Raw genomic sequence first — 22,757 nt, 5'->3', positions numbered from 1 at the left:
TTAGCCAAGGTAAAAACGAAGGAGAGAATCCTAGAAGCAGCAAGAGATAAGGGGACAGTAACCTACAAAGGAGTTCCCATCAGACTGGCAGCTGATTTCTCAAAAGAGACCTTGCAGGCAAGAAGGGGCTGGAAAGAAATATTCCAAGTCATGAAAGACAAGGACCTACATCCCAGATTGCTCTATCCAGCAAAGCTCTCATTTAGAATGGAAAAGAAGATAAAGTGCTTTTCAGATAAGGTCAAATTAAAGGAGTTCATCATCACCAAGCCCTTACTTTATGAAATGCTAAAGGGACTTATCTAAGAAAACAAGATAAAGAAAAGACATGTATAGTAAAAGGACAGCAAACTCACAATTATTAACAACCACACCTAAAGCAAAACCAAAAGAAACTAAGTAAACAACTAGAATAGGAACAGAACCACAGAAATAGAGGGCACAAGGGGGGGCTAGCAGTAGGGGTGGGAGGAGGAGAGAGGGGGAAAAGGTATAGAGAATAAGTAGCATAGAATGTAGGTTGAAAATAGATAGGGGGAGGGCAAGAATAGTACGGGAAATGTAGAAGCTAAAGAACTCATAAGTATGACACATGGACACGGACTAAAGGGGGGGAATGTGGGTGGGAGAGGGGGCACAGGGTGGAGGGGAGTGAAGGGGGCAATGGGACAACTGTAATAGCATAATCAATAAAATATATTAAAAAAACAAAACAAAAAAAAAGAAAAATTAGTCAATGTAATCCACCATATTAATAGACTAAAGAAGAAAAACAACATAATCATATCAATTAATACAGAAATAGTACTTGAAAAATTCTACATCCATTGAAAATTTTTAAACTCTCAAATAACTAAGATAAAATCTTAAAGAAAAAAACAAAACAAAACCCTGACCAGTGTATCTCGGTTGAGTGTTGGCCCACAAAGCAAAAGGTCTCCAGTTCAATTCCCTGCCAGGGCACATGCCTGGGTTGCAGGCCAATCCCTGGTCAGGGTGTGTGCAAGAGGCAACTGTTCCATTTCTCTCACACATCCATTTGTTTTTCCCTCTTTTTCTCCTTCCCTTCCCCTCTCTCCAAGAATAAATAAATAGAATCTTAAAAAAAATTATCATATAACTAAGAGAGACAGGAACTTCCTCAACCTCAGAAAGGTCATGAACAAAAAGCCAAAATCTGGTATCATACTGAGTAGTCAATGACTGAAAGCTTTCCCCTTCAGATCAGGAACAAGGCAAGGATAACCTCTTGCACTGTTACTTGACATTGTAGTAGAATTTCTAGCCAGTACAATAAACAAAGAATGAAATAAAAGTTATATAGATTAGAAAGGAAGAAATAAAAATACCCATATTTGCAGATGACATGATTGAAACCAAAAGAAGTGACTGGAAAAACCTCAACCCTGAACTGAGTTAAGTCATAGGACATAAGGTAGAAACACAAAAAAGAGTTTTATATCTGTATACCAGCAATGAACAACCAAAAGTGATATTTTTAAAATATTACCATTTACAATAGCTCCCAAAATACTGAAATTCTTAGGAATAAATTTAACAAAACATACACAAGATGTATATGCTGAAAATCACAAAACACCAATGGAAAAAATCAAAGAAGACGCAAATAAATAGAAAAACATATTGTGTTCAGGAATGGAAAGACTTAACTCTCCAAACTGATATATAGATTTAACTCAGTTCCATTAAATATCCCAGCAGAATTTTTGTAGATATAAGCAAACTAATTCTAAAATTAATATAGAAATTCTGCCCTGGCTGGTGTAGCTCAGTGGATTGAGCGCAGGCTGCGAACCAAAGTATCACAGGTTTGATTCCCAGCCAGGGCACATGCCTGGGTTGCAGGCCACAGCCCCCAGCAACTGCTCATTGATGTTTCTCTCTCTCTCTCTTTCTCCCTCTCTTCCCTCTCTAAAAATAAATAAATAAATCTTAAAAAAAAAGAAAAAAAAGAAATTCAAAGGAACTAGAAAAGCCAAAATATTTTTTTAAGATTTTATTTATTTATCTTTTAGAGAGGGAAGGGAGGGAGATAGAGAGAGAGAGAAACATCAATGTGCGGTTGCTGGGGGCTGTGGCCTGCAACCCAGGCATGTACCCTGGCTGTGAATTGAACCTGCAGCACTTTGGTTTGCAGCCCATGCTCAATCCACTGAGCTACACCAGCCAGGGGAAAAGCCAAAATATTTTAAAAATAAGATTAAAATTGGAGGGTTTACACTACCAGGTTTTTATTTTTTTAAATATATTTTATTGATTATGCTTTTACAGTTGTCCCAATTTTTCCTCCTTTGCCCACCTCCACCTAGCACCCTACATTCCCTCTGGTAATCCCCATCCCCCTTAGTTCATATCCATGGGTCATGCATATATGTCCTTTGGCTACTCCATTTCTTATACTGTTAACATCCCCCTGCATATTCTGTACCTACTAATTTGTGCTTCTTAATCCCTGCACCTTTTCCCTCATTCTCTCCCTTCCCCCTCCCAACTGGTAAAAATCAAAATGATCTCCATATCAGTGATTCTGTTTGGTTTTTTTTTAGATTCAGCTGTTGATAGTTGTGGATTTATTGCCATTTTATTGTTCATAGTTTTAATCTTCTTTTTCTTAAATAGTTTCATTTCATATTATAATGGTCTGGTATGATGACTCTTTTAGCTTTACTTTATCTGGGAATTAGTTTATCTGCCCTTTGATTCTAAATGATAGCTTTGCTGGATAAAGTAATCTTGGTTGTAGGTCCTTGCTTTTCATTGCTTTAAATATTTCTTACCAGTCCCTTCTTGCCTGCAAAGTTTCATCTTAGAAATCAGCCGACTGTCTTATGGAAACTCCTTTGTAAGTAACTGTCTGCTTTTCTCTTTCTGCTTTTAAGGTTTTCTGTCTTTAATGTTTGACATTTTAATTATGATGTGTCTTGGTGTGGCCCTCTTTGCATCCATCTTGTTTGGGACTTTCTGTGCTTCCTGAACTTATATTAGGGAAGTTTACTTTCCTTTGCCAAATTAGGGAAGTTTACTTTCATTATTGTTTTCAAATAAGTTTTCAATTTCTTTCTCTTTCTCTTCTCCTTCTGGCACCCCTATGATTTGAATGTTGGTACATTTGAAGTTGTCCCAGAGGCTCCTTACCCTATCCTCATTTTTTTTGGATTCTCTTTTCTTCTTATTGTTCTGATTGTTTGTGTTTTGCTTTCTTATGTTCCAAATTATTAATTTGATTCTCAGCTTCATCTGCTCTATTGTTGTTTCGCTATAAATTATTCTTTACTTCAATTAGGGTATCCTTCATGTGATTGGGTCATTTTTATGCTGTTGGAATACCCAGTGAGTTCCTTGGTCATCCTAATAACCAGTGTTTTGAACTCTGCCTCTGATAGATTGCTTTTCTCCATTTCACTTAGTTATTTTTCTGGAGTTTTGTCCTGTTCTTTCATTTGGGCCATATTTCTTTGTCCCCTCATTTTGGCAACCTCCCTATGTTTGTTTCTATGTATTAGGTAGAGCTGCTTTGACTACCTGTCTTAGTAGTGTGCCCTAATGTAGAAAAGCACACCCATAAATTGTATGGGGTGGAGCCTTAGGTAATTGCCAGGGTGGGGCAACTCTGTGTGAACCAGGTTGATGGAGTATTAAATATGGTGTCGCCTCTTTGTCGCTCTGTGTGGCAGAGGGCTCAGAAAAGGAATAAGAGCCACTCTGCCTGGCTTCTGGGGTTTTGTCCCAGAGGAAGCTGTCTCCTGGTTCTCACCCTGATACCAGACACTTCAGTCTCTCCCCATATGCCACTGGTGCCCATCAAGCTACTGCCCCAGTGCTGGATCCCAGAGGGAATGAGTCTGAATAATTCCTGAGTCCGTTGTGGACCCTTTAAGAGAAGGTGGCTAAGAATCCCGCAGTTTCTTCCATTGCCCCAACTGTCCCTGGTTTTTATAGCTAGAAGATATGGGGGCTTATCTTCCTGGCACTGAAACCCTAGGCTAGGTGGTCTGGTATGGGGCTGGGACCCCTCATTCCCAAGATAAACCTCTCAAATTTTATATACCACACACTGGTGTAGGACCAGCCCGTTCTGCCTCTCTGCCTCTCCTACCCATCTGAATCAATATGACTTCTTTAATTCCTTGGTTGTCGGACTCCACATAGCTCAATTTTATGATGTTTCTGGGTGATATTTGTTTTGTAGTTTAGTGGTAATTTTTGGCTATGGTTGTGTGAGGAGGTGAGCCATGTTTAACTATGCCTCCATCTTGACGAGAAGCATATTTTTAAGTTGTACTACAAAAGCTAGATTAACTAAAACAGTGTGTTATTGGTGAAGGGATAGTCACATAGATCAGTGGGACTGAACAGACAGCTCAGGAACAGATCCATACAAATATGGCCAATTGATTTTTAAGAAAGGCCCGAAGACTGGACACTTCTCCCAATAAGACTTAACAAATGGTCAACAGATATATGAAAAGATGGTTAACTTTACTAGCTATCAAGGAAATACAAATTAAAACTACAATGAGGTACCATATCATACCTGTCAAAATGGCTATTATCAACAAGACAAGTAATAACAAGTATTGAAGAGGTTATGTGGAAAAAGGAACCCTCTTCATGCTGATGGGAATGAAAACTGGTTCAGCCAGTATAGAAAATAGTATAGAAGTTCCTCAAAGATTAAGAAGAGAATTACTATATGACCCAGAAAACCCTCTTCGGATATCTACCTGAAAATTTTTAAAACATTTATTTATAGAGATATATAAAAGCTCATATATATCCTTGTGTTCATTGCAGCATTAGTCATAATGGCCAAGACATGGAAAAAAACAATGTCCTTGGATAGATAATTGGATAAGGAAGATGTGGTGTATATATATACCTTTTATATATATTTTATATATATATATAAAATGGCATCCTATTCAGCCATAAGAAAAGATGAAATGCTGCCATTTGTGGCAACATGGATGGATCTTTTTTTTTTGACACTATTACAGATGTCCCCCTTTCTCTCCCTTCGCCCACCTCTACTCATCCCTCACCCCCCATCCTTCTTCCCTTTGGCCATCACCACACTGTTGTCTGTGTCTATGAGTTAAGCATATATGATCTTTAACTAAACCCTTCATCTTCTTGTATCCAGTCCAACATGGATGGATCTTGAGAATATCATGCTAAGCAAAATAAGTCAGATGGAAAAAGTCAAGAACCATATGATTCCATTCATACATAGGATATAAAATGGAAAGCAACAAATTAACAAACAAGATAAACAAATGAAAACTCACAGATACAACTGTATGGTGGTTACCAGAGAGGATGGGAGGTTAGGGGGAGGTGGTAATGGGTAAAGCGGATCAAATATAAATGGTGATAGAAGGAGATTTGACTTAGGGTGGTGGACTCAAAATGCAATATACATATGATGTGTTATAGAATTGTACACTGGAAACCTATGTAATTTAATTAACAAATGTCACCCCAATTAATTTGATTAAATTTTTTTAAAAGAAAGACCCAAAGAATAGTCTTTTCAACAAATGATGTTAGACACATTGAGCATTTATATACTTAAAAACAAAACTCAACCTAAATCTCACACCTGCCACAATTAATTCAAAATATGTCATAGATCTAAATCTAAGATAGGAATATATAAAACTTTCAGAAGGAAACTTTAGAGAAAATCTTCATGACCTGGGGTTAGGCAGAAAGTTCTTGCCCATGACACCACCAAAGACATGATCCATAAAAGAAAAAATTGAGAAATTGGACTTGATCATAATTTAAAACTACACAAAAGAAACCAGCAAGAGAATAAAAAGATAAGTTATAGACTCTAAGAATATATGTGCAAATTGCATACTGACAAATGCCTCATATCTAAAATATATAAAGAATTCTCAGAAGTCAGTAGTAAGAAAACAACACAGTTTTGGTTTTGGTTTGCTACAGTTGCACTCATGGCTATGATTTATTACAGCAAAGGATGCAGAGCAAAATCAACAAAGGGAAAAGGTGCACAGGAAGAAGTCCAGAGGAAACAAATCACAAATGTCCACGAGTTCTCTCCTGAAGGAGTCACATAGGACAAACTTAATTCCTCCAGCAACAAGTTGCAACAACACACATGCAGTGCCATGTGTCAGAAAAGCTTATTATAAACTCAGCATCTAAGTTTGTTTGTTTTATTTTTTATTGAATTTATTGGGGTGACATTGGTTCATAAAATGATCTAGGTTTCAAGTGTACAATTCTATAATACAGCATCTGTATATTGTATTGTGTGCTCACCTCCCCAAGTCATCTCCTTCCCTCACCATTTCTCTCACCTTTCCACTCTTCTATCTCCTCCAAGCCCCCTTTCCCTCTCTTTCCCTCTGATAATGATCATACTGTAAACAACCCAGTTTTAAAATGAGCTAAAGACTTAACAGACATTTCACCAAAGTAGATAAATGGATGACAAATAAGCTCATGAAAAGATGTTAATATCATTAGTTATTAGGGAAATGCCAATTAAAACCATAATAAAATACCTATTAGAATACCTAAAATAAAAAATCTTGTTAATAATCAAGTTCTGGTGAGCACACAGAATAGAATGCTCATATATTCTCATGGAAATGCAAAATGTTACAGCCATTGTGGTAAACTGCTCAGCAGTTTCTCATAAAGTTAAAAATGCTCTTATAGTATGACCTAGCAATATCACCCCCTGGGTATTTATTCTAAGGAAATAAAAACTTCTATTCACACAAAAACCTACACATAAATACTTATAGCAGCTCTATTCATAATTATCAAAAGCTGGAAACAACCTAAATGTCTGTGAATAGACTAATTGTGGTATATTTATACAATGGAATACTATTCAGCAACAAAATTAATTAACTATTGACATATATAACATCTTGGATGAATCTCAAAGGCAAGCTAAGTAAAAGGAGCCAGTCTGAGAAGTTTACATACTGTATGATTTAATTTGTATGAGATTCTAATAAAGACAAAACTATGGTGATGGAGAGTAGGTTTATGGTTGCGGGGGTTGAGAAGGTAACTACAAAGAAGTAACACAAGGGAATTATTTGGGGTAATGGAACTGTTATATATTTTGATTATGGTGGTGGTTATGTGAATGTTTTGTATTAAAATTCACACATGCACATATGATTTTACCATATGTTAATTTAAAAGTAAAACTAAAATATGATGTGTATGTTTTAATATTTGAAAACAACTTTTATCAGAATAAGTATATATCAGAAGGTCAAATTTCAGAGGCATTCGCCAATTCCTTCTCAGCTGCATAGTCGAAATATAAAATGAAACATTATTAGACTAGTCTAGACTAGTCTTGCTTAGAATGGAGCTATATATTGCTTCCAGTCAACATTTTGTATTCTCATAAATCAAACCCATAGCAACTCAGAGGATACTCTTCAATGGTGATTTCATAAGGTTTAAAGGTTGTGTATCCAACAGTGCTAATTAATCATGCTTTTCTCACTTTTAAGGATCCCTAATGGTCCATGTAACAGAATTTTTAAAAATTTTGACAAATTTGGGAACAGGGCATAATGAGTCACAGGCTCTGGAATAAGACAGCCTGATTTGAATCCTAGCTCTACCACTTACTATTTATTAGACTTTGAACAAGTTACTTAGTCTCTCTGTGCCTCAGTTTTCTTATCTGAGGATAATAATGGTACTTACTACATAAGGTTATTATCAGAGAGAACTGAATGAGTTAATATATGTAAAGTACTTAGAACAGTGAGTGGCACATATTAAACACTATGCAAATGTTAACTAAAACTGCACTGAGTCCTTGTCCATTATCAGTTATGTCACCTTACAGATATGCCATGTAACACTATAACTGATTAAATAATCAAATTATATTTGCATGACTCAAATGGAATTTCACTAGTTTACTAATTAATATGATAAAGATATAATGGCAAGTTTCTGCACTTGTGTCTCTCCCTGAAAACTGTGAAAATTATAGCATGCAGGACTTCAGCTGTAGCTCCAGTAAAGATAAACAGGCTTTAATTAATTTAACAATTTTAATAAGTATCAAAGAGTGGGTGCCAGGAAAAGAAAGCCAGCTAGACCCTCACTTGTGTTGCTAACCTATGGTATCCATGCTGATCACACCAGTCTTACAGCATGTATTTCATTCTAGGTTACATAGTTAATTGAGTTATACAGACTTAATCTGTGTAGCCCCATTGGCAAGAATGAAAACAGTAGGTAACAGTTCTAGGGGAAAGATTTAGGCTCAGTAAAAGGAAGAGTTAACACTGAAGAGCTCCCCAAACATGAGATGGGCTCCCTGAGCAGTTGGTAAATTCAATGTCACCATTGACATTGTTCAAGTGAACAGGAATGTTCAAACGCACTTACTGACCTGTTAGGTAGTGGGACAATTATGATGACAGCAACCACAATCATTTACTAAATGCTTATTATATTTGTCCCAGGTTCTATACATACATTATCTTCAAACCCCTTATCAATCCTACAATATAGCCACTACCACCCTCTTTATAGGTGAGGAAACTAAGCCTCAGAAAGGTTAAATATATTGCCCCAAAATCCACAGCTACTAAGTGGCAAAGCTGGGATTTGATCTACATCCTTTAACTCTGTAATGTGCATATATTCTTTCTACAATTGCACACTGCCTCTGGTTGAAGATTCCATGACATTTAATATTCCTTTCAATCCCTAAAAACTGTAGCTCTATGAAGTTATCTCTTCATAAACATATCTAGATCTTCCCTATCCATTTCTATAACACTGGAGCAGCCATCTATATCGAGGGGAAAATGCATGTGCCTCTCCTTTATTAATGTTGGTCTGTGAGATGAGTTCCAAACTAACATACCAACTGGGATGTCAATAGACAATGAAATTAACAATAAATTGAACTATGCAGAACAGATAAGGAGTTTCTTACTCCTGAATTTACTTCCTGGAGTGAGATTTTTAAAAAAGAGGTAAAATGGTTTTTTCTCTTTTAATAAAAGTAGCAAATGAACATACAAGTAGTAGAGATAAAGCTATAGCCTTACCTCCCCATTTTTCTTTGGCTAATTCACAATTAAAATATGATTCATGAGAATCCATGTGAGTGTCTTCCGAATTTGTTACAGTAATCTCTCACTAACTGGGAATGGTTAGTGTTACATTCCAGCAAAGTGCAATTTTAGATAAAACCTTCATTGGCAAGTTCAAGGTTTCACAGAAAATAGGTAATTTACGAGAGTGTATGACAATAAAAAGTGCAAATTAAGCAGAAAAGAACCATTTCCCTCAGTTATTCATGCAATCATGTCCTGAAAGCCATGATCAGCTGTGGAAGACAGGGTTTATTTTATATTAACCACACTTCTTTTTGTAAAGTTCTTGATGCAACCCTTTCTGTACTGATATTTAATGCTTTCATGCATTTGCTTTCTCATTTGTATCATTTTTGCAAGCCTTGGCAACATTCTTAGTAGCCATCTGGTCTTTCCAGAAAAGAAGGGCATGGTTTTTCTAGGCCTGATCTCCTACTGTTACACTGCTCAGGCAGAGAGTAGCAGACCTCCTCTCTCTACCATCTGACCATAAGATTTGGGTAGGAGTGGAGATGAGGTAGAGATAACTGTAGTTAAATTCTTTGAGATGACAACTTTTAAATTTTAGGCATATAAATATGAAACCACATTGTGACAAAACTGTAACTGGCAAAATGATAGTTGACAAAGAATTACTACATATATCAGGGGTGTCAAACTCATTTTCATGGGGGCCACCTCAGCCTCGCGGTTGCCTCAAAGGGCCGAATGTAATTTTAGGGCTGTATAAAAGTAACTACCCTTAACAGTTAAGCGAGAGCTCGGCACTGCCGCCAGGTAGAAACAAGGTGCTGGGCAGGATACAACTAGGTGGAGGGCCAGATTCAGCCCTCAGGCCTTGTGTTTGCCACCTGTGACATATATCTTCCTAGAAATGTTCATAACTTTTTAATACTGTATACTCCCAAACCTAGAGTTTAAATTTAGTATTCATTTGTTGGATTCCAGAAGGGGAAAACAAATCAAAGTTCTCCCATGCTCAGGTCAGAAGGAACAAATCAAAGAATCATGAATTATGAAGTTGGTAGAACTATGCCAATTTCAGAGGAGGAAACCCAGAAAGGCTACCTAACATGTGACGGGTCACAGAGTGGGCCCTCTCATTTAGTGCTGTAGAAATCTAGAATTTCTCAAATGCTATCCTCAATAATCTGAATCTTGCATGCTTCAAACTAGTTTGAGAGATTCTGTGTTTTTTCTTCACTTACCTGGCATTCTGTACTTGGCAACACTTTTCTATGTTGGGTACAGAATCAGAATTTGAGGATAATCATTAAAATAGAGTATCAGAGACCCCATTCTCCTATGGAATGAGGAGGAGATACTGGTCCCCTGCAAATATTTTTCGTTGTCTTCTGTTGTTGGCCTATGAGTGTGAGCTCATGTGCTGGAAATCTTTATGATTCACTCAACTGAAGATATATGCTTGTTCACTCTCTTCCCTTAGCCCCCTCAAAAAAAGAACAAACAACCCCAAAACAATCACTGTATTTCATGACTTTAAACACCATTTACTTAAACTGTCTCCCTTTTACTTCCAAAATTTCCAAGGAAACAGTAGGGGAAGGCTCCTTTAACCTGTGAAAACATGATAATGAACTATACAAAGCCACTAGCGTAAGTAGGATTGAATGATAGATAGATTGAAATGTGGAAGGTGAAACACTGTCCAGCCAGAGGTTCAAGAATACCCTGAGAGAATTCTAACATCGCTTTTAGCTCCTTAAGAATCATTAGCATCTCTTCAGCTTTTTGCAAAACACCATAGGGAAAGAAAACACCCTTGGACAGTCAATCTCTGTCTCCTTTCCTTTACCATCTCCTTTTCTGATCCCTCCTTTACTTGAGAACTCAGAGGACAGAAAGAAATGGGTGTGGGGCATGCCTCTGTCACTGGGCCTTATCTGGCATTGAAAGGTCTCAGAATTGTTCTGCTATTTAAAGTAATAAGCAGCAGACTAGAGAGTGGAAAGGTTTGTGAAACTCTATCACACATACTATTGTGAAGTTCAATGGGACTTTGCAGTACTGCCAACTCAATATTCTTGATTTGTTTCCTGCACTTTTGTACCTCAAATTACAGGCTTTGTTTTTTTCCTTTCTTTCATTCATTCTTTCTTTTCTTTTTTAACCCTTTTGTTTCTCTGGTTCTAGAAACACTAACAATGAAAAGGTAGGGAGAGTGATTTTAATGTTAGCTTGTTTATGCGCTACTGCTGGGCCTCTCTAAGGGTGAGAGTTCTAGTAGATATTTCATTCTTAAACGTCTAAAAACAGCAAGTTTTGTCCTTGCCTGTGCCTTTGGAAGTTACATGCTCACTCTTTGAATCGGATATATCATTTCTTTTACTCAGTAGAACTCCTCCAATTTTGGGAGCATTTCCACGAGTTGCACATAGTAAATATTTTAAAAAATATGTTGTGCTCAAATGAGTTAAATTTTATATGATGAACTGCACTTCTGACGTTATGATAGTCATGTGTTTCCCTCCTCCCTATTCACATTAGGTATGTAGGAATGGATCCTGAAAGACCCCATTAGATATGTCAGATCTGGGGGTAAATCATTTAATTAAAACATTTGTTAAGTCCTCCCTATGTCCTAGGCATCCTCTTTTCTCAAGCAGTTCACATCCGACAGAATAGAGAAAATTAAACCCCAATTATAATTCTGTGAGAGGAGTACTATGCCATTGCTAAGTACAATGAATTATGGGGGCTAACGGAATAGACACAGCTTTTAAAGTATTTTTAGTGGGCTTTGAAAATAAGAGATCTCAAATTTATCTTGCCCATTTTAGTTTTACTTATGTTTCAAGGTTACAAGTTATTCTGGCTAATAAAGAAACAGGGGGAAAAAGGTTTTGCGCATCTTAATTTTTTAAATGTGAAGCACTAGCACACATTATTTTCCAAATACTTTCAAGGGCATTTTTCTAGACTCAGGTAAATGAGAGCAAGCAAGTGACCTACTTACAACAAAAATGCTCCAGGTTATAAGGATGGGAAGCCAAGTGCATCCTGGAAACCATAGCATCTGGTCTTGTTTTATGCTTCATCTATCAATCTGCTGTTACAGGAATTCAGAATTAATGTTTCAGCTACAGTAGTGTTTCTTCTATTTTGGCTGATAAATTTGCATCTTTGATATTCTTACCCACTCCCTCCCATCTCCTTTCCCATTAAAAAAATTTATTTTTGAAGCGATTATTCTTTCATCTATTCCTTAAAACTTTTACTAATAAGGCTATACTATAATAAGGTTAGACAGCTTCCCAAGCAATTCCCTGTTGTGATCAATGCTGACTTTCCACAGATGGTGTCATTTGAACAGTGTATTTTCAGTACTGTATTAAAGCAAAACAACAAAATATTGCAGACTTAAAATAAATATCTAAGTTCTAGAAAATGTTTATTGATAGCATAAACTGTAAAAAATATACAGTTGGCAGGACTTGAAAAAAAGAAATATACAGAGATGTAAGGTTTGAATTAGTGCTATGCTGATAACACAAAAGTTACATATATGTTCATTTTTACATACACTCATTTTGTTACATGTGAAATTTAAAGACAAGAGCTTGAAATGTATTTATAACAATATGTGCTTTGAACTTTGCTATTATATCTTTTAGCTTTCTGTGCTTTTTATAGAATGGTGCTATAATTCATCTTTCCACTCCTTTTACGCTGTTGAAATTTAAATTTTCCATTATTTTGGACTTAATTTCATTTTATTCCTTCAATTGGAGCTTCCAACATTTAATCTTGCTCTTTCCCAGTGCTTTCATGGCTTCAGGTACAGCTTAATATTCTTGCTTTACTTTCTTCTTCTTCCCATTCTATTTAATTTAACTTGTTGAAATACTAATTAAGATTATTCTTTTCTGATGAAATATTTTAAGAACGAACCAAGGTTACCAAGTGTGTATTATACTGGCATAATTACGCTATAGAATTTACCTATTTGTTGAAGTTCTACTCTTTGTAAATTACTGTCAAGTGAATCATTTCTAATGAGTAATGAATAGGGTCCAAAAATTTCAGATTTGCTTTTCCTTCCAAATAGATTTTATTTCGAATCTCATCATGAGGCTCCCTTGCTTTCATTTCCAGATGTATCCCAGCTGGCTTGATGGTTCCACTGACCAGATAGGCTTTGGGGCCTGAGTCAATAGAGATTTTCGTAAAAACACATCTGAAATGATCACTGATTAGGGTAGGATTTGTCAAAGTATGGTCCCAGACTGTGTTTATCTAAATCACCTCAGATGCTCATTCAAAATGCAAGTCCCTAGGTCAAAACCTAGAGCAGTTAAATGGGAACCTCTAAGGTGGGGACTTGGAATCTGCATTTTGCCAAGTTGTCCAAGTCTGTGTAGACCCACAGTGGTATTTGAAAACTCCTAAATTTAAGGAATCCTTTCCCCTTCAGGGTCCAGTGCATTGAATGACACTGGCTGTAGAGTAAACTAGCACAAACGAAGGAGAATTTAGTTCTATGGGCTGGGGGGAGGGCATTGGTTAAAAATATAATTATCTTTAATATCTTGATTCTAACAATCACAGAGGGAAGGCCCAAAAGTCTACAAAAAAACCTATTGTTAAAATTTCCTGATTAATATTACACATAATGAATTATTTATTAAGCCCCTACTGTGAGCCAAATATGGTGTTTTGTGCTGCCAGGGATTATATAAAGCTATCCTGGGATGAAAAGCATATGTTCACTCTGCTCTATTCTAAAAGAACCTACTTGATTTAGTGATTGCTAGAAATCAATATGAATGGTATATGGAAAGGCAGTAATTTGATGTTTTAGGGCTCAGACATAGGAGGATTCCTAAGGGCTTGCTAAATGAAAATTAGGTCCAAAAGGTATAGATAGGAGTTTGGTTTATAGCCAAACCACTGGAAAAGGAATGAGAAGCAGCATTTATTTGGATTCTTTATGGTCAGTGTTGATTACTTTATCCAACAATTGCCTTTCCTATGCAATTATACCCCAGCACTGAGCAGATGAATTGAGACTAGCTGCAACTGTACGGGGAGTTCCACCTCATTCCAGAACTCATTTAGGATGTCCCTAGTAGGTTTGCCTGAGACTTTTTGTTTTAGCATTGAAAGTCCTATGTTCCAGAAACCACGGTAATGTCAGACAAACTGGGAAGTTTGTTCACCGTGGTCCTTAGAGCAAAGCAGGTGAGGTTCTTAGTTGACCCAGCTTCACTCAGTGAATGATGCAAATCCACTACCACCTTGAATTTCTCAGTTCAGTTTCCTTACTAGATTACCCTAGCAGGCCACAAAACATGTTTTTTTTCCTTCAGTGATTTTTACCTTTTAGCTCTGTCAAGGCAGATTGCCATGAGCATCCCAAGCAATGACTCAGGTTGAGGATAATCCCAGGGATGCAGGAGAGAGTAGCTTCCAAGACTTCTGAGACGGCCTTACAGGTGGCTTGTGTTTTTTGTAAACATTGTGCAGGTCTTGTAACCACCCTGTTTTTTTCAAAGCTGTATCTTCATCTGTAAGTAATCAGTCTGATTGTATCATATTATTTTAAGAAATATTATACTATGAATATAGACACACATATAGACAAAAAGGCCTGCTTGTAAAACATGAACCACTTACAGTAAATTCTATTCTGACTCTTGTCAATGACTCCAATCAGCTTTTAAACATTCACATATCCCTTTCATTCCATCCTTACCCTTTAAAACCTTATGATTCTGTTATTTCATGGTCTTACCCCTTTCACCTAGATTTTAATATTTAACTGGTATTAAATTACTATCTCAAAGAGAATATGTAATGTGTAGGGTTTTTCACTTAGATCTAGGTGCTAATGAAATTTTGCCCCTTACTAGGTGTATAAATTTAAGAAAGTTTACCTAAGTTTTAAAACGTGCCCATCTATAAAAAAGAAGAAAATAAAGGCTATTTTAGAGGATTGATTTTTTTTTTTAAGGAATGTAGATTACGGATGCGAAGCATATTGCCTAACACCTAATACTGACATTCAATAAACCTTAGCTATTACCCTCACAACAGTATCACAAGCTTGCAACAACAGCAGCATTCACTGTATCCAACGATCAGGCTGCCGAATTTTAGCCATAAAAGTTGACACCTAAAGCAGAGAGGCACAAGATGCCTTTTCTAGGAGGATAGAGGAGGAACTCTCATCACTTCTGTTTCACGGCCTCTATCTGAAGAAGTGATGGTTCTTGTATCTGTGGACTGTGTCTAATGTCGTTTCGCCCCCTGGCAGTGTGTTCAGGAGGCGCTGGCTTTCAAGTTTGCTCCCTTGGGACTTCTGGTGTCACGTCTCTCATTCTAGAAAGGGGAAGGGGTAAAGAAAAAGGGAAGTCACCGAAATGCAAAACCTGTCACCAGATGCCTTATTCAGTTCCGACTGCCAGGCCTGCTTGGGTGGGCTGCACAAACGTTTCGCTAAGAGATTTTCAGGCGCCACTCCCAGGTGTTTGTCAGAGCAGATAGGGGGGTGGAGGATAAGTAAGCTCACCCTCGATACTGAAAGGCAGGTGGTGAGGGTTGGCCATGCGCGTCAGTGCTGAGGGACAGAACAGCAGCGTGACGGTTTGCATGAGGGGGAGAAGAATGAAGAGCGGGAGTATGGCTGAACCAGAAGTCAGAGAACTTCTTTGCGGGAACACAGAGCACTTCTTTGCACTCTCAAGAAGGCTCCCCTACTTGTCAGTGTTGCGCCGAGAGCCCAAGAGCAGGGCAGGGACTTTGTGTGACAAGCGCGTTCCCCAATTCCGTACCTGAGACTGAACAGCTAAACTGAGATCCTTGGCGAATGCTGCGGGCAGACAGATACAACGGCTTCGCGGAAAGCCTCAGCCCAGCAGATAACAGATTTAGCAGTTAGTTACTCGACCTCGTTCCGGCCCAATTCTGGGACCAGTTCTGGAACGCGGAAATTGACAACGGAGAGGGTTGCGCATGCTCCGTGCGAGGGGGCGGGCCGCGGCCCCGGCCGGAAGCGTTCTCTCGCAGGCGGCGTTTCCTTCCTGTGTGATACTAGTTAAGGGCTCCTGCTCCCGCTGCATTTGCACGGAGGTGAGTAGCGGGTTCCCGCGGGGCCTCGTGGGAGGGACGCGGGGTCCCGCTGAGCTCCTTTAGGCACCTGCTCTGAACTGAGGAGCCGGGCAGGAAAGGTCACCTTTCCTTCCTCCCTTGTGCCACCTCAATGTTGCCCCCCACTTCCCCCAACCCTTGGTATTTAGCGGATTAACCTCCAAGGGCGTCCCGGGCCTCCCCTTGGCTTCCCGCCCGGCCTAGGCCCTTAGGTCTCTGTTAGCGATGGTTTCAAGACTTAACACTATTTCCTACAGGGAATCTCTGTAGGCAGCGGGGTTACTGCTTGGGCTCGTCCAGGGCGACCACAGAACCGGGGTCGTAGGCAAAGGCGGCCGGAATGAGCCGGGTCTGAGTGTTGAACTGGCACCGCTACCACCTAGTGCAAAAGCAGAGGTGGTTTTTAAGGTCCGGGCACACTTTCGCAGAGGATGATGTTAATTACAGCGTGTCCTTTATGTGAAGGTTGGCAGTCTTTCATTGACATAGTCTGTGTTCATAGGACCTTGATGTTTGCGAACTGGGACTTTGGGGTTGAGAAAAACTTTGTAAAATACTGCAGTGATACAAGAGAGAAAAACTATAGTGTGAGCACTATACTCTCAGCCCTTAATCTGTCAGTAAATTGCTGATTGACAAGGTATTTCGATTTCAAAGTTATCTAGTCTGAAATGGAGAACTCTTTAAAATGAAACTACCTGGTTTCATGTTTTCCTAACAAATAACTGAGTTTCAGTGTTGTGTGATGTTTCTTAGTTGTGTACAGCACCATCTATGTTTATGTACGTAAATGTGTGCATTTTATCGCTTCTCGGCCTTTTGGCTAAGATCAAGTGTAGTATCTGTTCTTACCAGTTGTTGATCCTAATGTTTTACACAAGGTTGAAATACATTCCCTACTGTGCACATGCAGCTTTTATTGTATATTCTGCTATAATGGTATTGTTACTGTATCGACCTTATATGTAGGTATATCAATGTCATATGAATGATAGATGAGTGTACAATAAAGTATATACAGTTACAACCTACAAGTAGAAGTTTCAGTTTCATTTCAGGGTTTTTAGGTCATTTTAAAAGATGAACTATTTTAGAAGTGGCCATAGGTCTAGACTACTGTATCACATTTAATAATTTAATTATTGGAAATGCATAGTTAACAGAGGTTTTGTATCTTGATATTTTTACAGGATTAAAATTGCTACTATCTGAATGACTGAGATGTACTGATAACAACTCTAGTTGTTCATGTAGTTCATTCAAACATCCAGTAGATGGCAGTTTTGCCACTACTAAATCAAACTTTAAATGAAAACCTTTTTTAAAATTCAGATTATCTCTAGTTTTCACACATTGTTAGGTTTAAATCCTTGTTTTCCCTATTGGTTTATGTTCGTCAATGAATAATGGCCCCACATCATGATACCATGTATTCCAACTGCATTTTCAAATTTACACTTGGGATAAAGGCTAGGGAAGTCAACTTTTCACATCTTGTAAGAAGTAGAATATTATTAATGTATTTTTAGGAATTCCTGATATGAAAGAAAGCACACTTTGTTAGATGAGGAGAGATTTTAATTAGATGGCTTCTCTTCCCTAGCTCCAGTTAAAAAAATACAATTAATTTAATAACCACATTGTGCATTCCTTGAGTAAAGTAATTGTATCTTAGCCATTATTGTGTATCCAATATATATAGTATGCAATATGTATACGGGTTTGACCAGTGTTTTATTGTAGGAGTTAAATCACTTAAGGCCAATGTTTCTTCCCCCAAAATGAAGGCTTTCAATTATTTAGTTAAGTTTAAATTAGTCAACTCCAGTTGAAAAATAAATGATTTAAAAAATTTAAAAAACAAATGGTATATCTTTCCATTTAAAAATTAAATAATGTCCTGTTGTAAAGTGAATGGTTTCTAGTAATGGAGACATAAAGTCAATGGAACCCTTGACTTTTTTTTGGAAATTGTTCAAAAGTCTGGCAGTAGTTGTTTTGGAATGATTGAATGTGAGGTTTTTCCGTAGTTACAGTTTATCTGTTGAACAGATAATTATTAAAGAGTCTCTTTTTTTATATGTGAATTATAAAAATGGGTAAGATATAATTCCTGTTTATAAGGATTTAAACTCTAGTTGAGTAGAATCAGTATTGCATAAGTTCAATAGTAAGACCAAATGAATAATGTAGAAGATTAATGTGATTTGAAAGCCTTGATAGAGCATGTTAAGTTTCAGAGTTTGGATAGAATTTGACTGATCCCTAGATAAATGGGGAAAAATGGCCCTTCCAGAGTATCAGGCAAATAGGCTAGAAGGAAAATACATGTGGCATTTTCAGGTCCTAGTGGCATCATCTATTGAGAATTCCTATTGAAAAGTGATGAGAACTAAAATGCTTAAGTTACTCTTTCAGGCTGGACTAGAACAGACTTGAATGGTTAGGGTTCCTGTAAATAAAAGGAAAGATTGGGGTCCTTTTTGGGGGGAGGGGAAGGAGTTTGTATTCTTGAATGGAGGGGAGGTGTCTAAAAGGAATTTCAAACATGTTGGCACTATTTTAGAGGGAAGCACATGAAAAGGATCTTTAATTGGATAGTGGTAGTGAGAAGGGAAATAAATTCAGAGCTAGAAAAACCATAGTTATTACCCTGTGCAGTACCTAGTTTTTACCTGTTGCTGAGTCATTTGTATAAATTCTGATTTATTCCCTTTCACATGGGTGCAAAATACATACTCTCTTTGGGTTTTTTCCTTGTCACGTAACACTGAGCACTTGCCTGTGCTAGGAGAGTACAAAGCATTATTTGAAGCTGAGATCTCATTTCCCAAAATATGATAGTTACATTGTCCCCAACAAGCTTATTCTTCTGGGTAGTCATTGCTTTTGATAGGGTTATGCATGCCTCCTGTAAGCCTAGCTGTGAACTGATGTAGCTGCTCAAGAGAAATGTACAAAGAAGGCACATTGCCTTCTTTGTCCTTTCGGTGTGGGTATGTGCTATATTTTTTGTGGTTCAAAAATGTGTGAAGATCCTGTACAGATGTAGCTGGGTTTTTGGAGCACCGTATGGCTCAAAACAAATTGAGGTCACTTATTACGGAAATGAATGCTTTCACTTTAAGCAGGCTTGAACGCCTTTCAAGTAGTCTGCGGAACTCCTTCCCAATTTTTGCACTTTCACTTCCAACTTATCTGGTTTACCTTCCCATTTTACATCCAAAGACCTTCTTTCCCTTCCTGTTAGTCCAAGTATTCCTTGTTGGGCTACCCTTTCTTCAGTTAGGTTCGTGTTATAGTCCGTATATTTCTAGACTTTAAAATAGTTATTTACAGCTGTGGAGACCTTTTTCCACATAGAATTATTTTCTAGTTATTTATATGAGCTTTTTAGGAAGTTCATTAAAAATCTCTAATAAATTCAGTTTCTAAGGGGAGCTTAAAATGTGCCTGTTTACCCAAATTTGAAAATCCATTTCTCCTAAAAATACTTTTTTAAGGTAGGTGATAATGATTTTGAATAGTAGTTTTTGTTGCTTAATGTAAGGTACTTATCAGCTTCCCAATTTTAATGACTAGATATTACCTAGTGACATCTCTGTTTGTTTTTTAAAGGTACTGTCAAGATGGTACATGCTGAAGCCTTTTCTCGTCCATTGAGTCGGAATGAAGTTGTTGGGTTAATTTTCCGTTTGACAATATTTGGTGCTGTAACATACTTCACAATCAATGGATGTAGATGCAATTGATTCCAACCAGAAAGCAAAAGGTAGAAGCTCAGAAACAGGTATGATTAAAGTGATTTGAGGATCATTTTTCCTTGTAACTTAGCAAATATTTTCCATAAAACTAAGGATATAGTAGAATTATAGTTAATGAAGAACTTCTGTAAGATTCACATTAAAATGTTATGTCATATTTAATTTCTCAAGCCCTTTTTGATATATCAGCAACTTGGAAGAGAAAATTATGAAGAATGAAAATATTAGAGTATTTGGTTGAGAACACTTTCATTAGATTATTTTTGTCAGCTATTTGTTACCTGAAGGAATCTAGGTAAAATTTTTGAACAACTTAAAATTTGTCTTTAGTAAGTATACATTTTGCTTTGTATGACATATAAAATGTGCATAATCCAGGCTGTCAGTCTTAGACTTAGAAATTATACTAATACTCAACTAAGGAACTTATAAAAAATTATTGTTAATATAAGTTGTAATTTTATTTTGCAGCTACTGCCTGTTGTAATGTTTTCCTCATTAGGATGATCCATTTGTTTTGGTTTCTATTTCTCTTTAAAAAACCAAAGCCTTCAAGGAGTTGTTCAAATTTCTCTTGCTGTGTGAAGGCAAGATGTTTTATTCATAGATTTTTAGATTTCTTCTGTGACTTCTGACTGATGCATTCAAAAAACCTTTATTAAGTTCCTACAAATACTTGGTGCCAGAATAAAAGATGAATAGATCTTGTTCTCTCAAAAGTTGTAGGCTGTCCTGACTGGTGTGGCTCAGTGGATTGAGTGCCAGACTGAGAACCAAAGGGGTGCCAGTTGGATTTCCAGTTGGGGCACATGCCTGGGTGGCAAACCAGGTTCCCAGAAGGAGCTTCGGGAGAAGCAACCACACATTGACATTTCTCTCCCTCCCTTCCCCTCTCTCTAAAAATAATAAAATCTTTTTTTAAAAAAAGCTGTAGACTGCTGTGAGAAATTGGGATGTAAAGAAAGGAGTGCTTTACCGTGCTATGCTTAGCTCTTAAATCAGTGAAAACGGTAGTTTCATAAATACTGTTTATTGTATGTATGTCTGAAAACCGATTTGGACAGTAGTCAGTTTATTCCCTGAATTCAATTATAAAATAATAAACTCGGGGTCTAGGTTATATCATTCTATCAGTCAATTCATACTTCTCTAGGAGTCTGACCAGTGTAGATTTTTTAGGAAATGATTTTGAGTATATCCACATGTCAGCATAAGTGCAGCTTCCCCCCTACCCCAACCTGAATCGAGAAGGTCAATTTAAGTCTGAGTTCACATTATTGATAAGATATTTATATATCGATTGATTGATTTTAGGGAGAGATTAGAAGGAAGAGAGAAACATCAGTTTGTTGTTCCATTTATTTATTTATTGGTTGATTCTTGTATGTGCATTTTTAAAAGCTTTGTATCAGTGATTTTCTCTGTCTATACTTACATTGGAGTACTGTAGCTGTGACCTCAGTAAAAAGGTTTTTAACCTACGTTTAACTAGTTCATCTCTTTCCCTTTATTCTTCATTCATTAATGCCATCTCTAACTTTCTAAAATTATTCTTCAAAAAGAACAACTAATTTTAGTAATCTTTTAGAACCTGAATGAAATGTTTGTTTTATATTGTCTTTTCTCCACTTTCTCTTTCCCTAGCTTAGGCAAAAATGTTGGTTTACTATTTCCTCCCACTTCTTAATTTTTTAAATCATACTTCCTGTGGAGAAAAAAAGAAATAGCATGGAAGGATAAAATATACTGTGAAACAGTTAAAAGATGTGTATACAGTAAAAAGTAAGCTTCACTCCTACCTCTGACTCCCCTCACAAGCCAGTTCATTTTCCCTCTGTAAGACAACTACTTGGAGAGACCTACTTAAATACTAAGCAAATGTTAGTGATTAGAAAATGTAATTGTCATTAAGCTGTAGGTGATAAATCAGCGTATGGACATAAGCCATTTTTAGAATAATCCAATCATAATTTTGTTTTTCTAGTTAAAACATTTTAGAAATAGAGGCTCCATTAAATGTGTTGAAGCTAGACAATTGGATAACTTATTCTTGGAAAACGGTTTGGTAGTGGTATGGTGTTTTGGGGTGCTTTTCATTTATTTTTTAAACCATGTTCTGCTTTCCCAAATAAGGAATGTTATTAGTGTTTCAGCTGAATGTCAGCTTTGAAATTAGACAAATTAGGGTTTGAGTTCTGGTAATGCCAGTTTCTAGCTGTGGAGTTTTGGAGTTTTAATTTCTTTGGCCCTTGAGCTCCTCATCTGAAAATGAGAATAATAATAGCTATTCTCAGGATGGTTTAATGGGTCAATTATAAAATACCCAGCCCAGTACCAGGCATGTGGTAGATGCTCAATAAATGTTCATTTCTTTTCTCAATGTTACTAATGCAACTGAAGACATTGTTAAATGGGACGGCTGTTGTGGGAAAAAGGTACTGAGTAAACAAACTTGACTAGGACAATTTCTATTTCTGTAGGGTAAAAACATAGTTGATTTTTTTTTTTTTTAAGGAAACCCCAGTTAAGGGCTGTTATTATTTAAAGCAAGAGGTAACTTTGGCCTGGAGTAAACTTTTGAGGCCAACTACTTAATGGGGAAAGAGGCAAGTTTTCTCAACTTGGCACTAATGTCATTTGGGGCCAGATAACTTTGTTGGGTAGGTTGGGGACAGGCTATCCTGTGCCTTCTAGAATGTTTAGCAGCACCCCTGTCTCTGCTGACTAGATA

General features: G+C 37.2%; 1 protein-coding gene, 1 long non-coding RNA gene and 1 pseudogene across 2 annotated transcripts in view; 2 read left to right on the top strand and 1 right to left on the bottom strand.

Moving 5' to 3' along the window:
- Window positions 1-12,292: 12,292 nt before the first annotated feature.
- Window positions 12,293-16,104, bottom strand: LOC118500849. Its single transcript, XR_004903433.1, has 2 exons — window positions 15,947-16,104; window positions 12,293-15,494 (listed from the first exon to the last, which is right to left on the bottom strand). It is a non-coding gene; the product is annotated as an uncharacterized LOC118500849 (long non-coding RNA).
- Window positions 16,105-16,192: 88 nt separating this feature from the next.
- The window catches only part of ATAD1 (ATPase family AAA domain containing 1), a 39,839-nt gene continuing 33,274 nt past the window's right edge, over window positions 16,193-22,757 (top strand). Inside the window, exons 1-2 of the mRNA XM_036026956.1 lie at window positions 16,193-16,244; window positions 19,880-20,052. Of these exons, the coding sequence (XP_035882849.1) occupies window positions 20,005-20,052 (48 nt within the window). The 5' untranslated portion in view covers window positions 16,193-16,244; window positions 19,880-20,004. The remainder of the gene's footprint in view (window positions 16,245-19,879; window positions 20,053-22,757) is intronic.
- LOC114498149 lies at window positions 17,066-17,225 on the top strand (annotated as a pseudogene).

This window comes from Phyllostomus discolor, chromosome 5 (genome assembly GCF_004126475.2).
Source record: "Phyllostomus discolor isolate MPI-MPIP mPhyDis1 chromosome 5, mPhyDis1.pri.v3, whole genome shotgun sequence".
NCBI classification, from domain to species: Eukaryota; Metazoa; Chordata; class Mammalia; order Chiroptera; family Phyllostomidae; genus Phyllostomus; species Phyllostomus discolor.
This window is presented reverse-complemented; position numbering and strand designations above follow the sequence as displayed.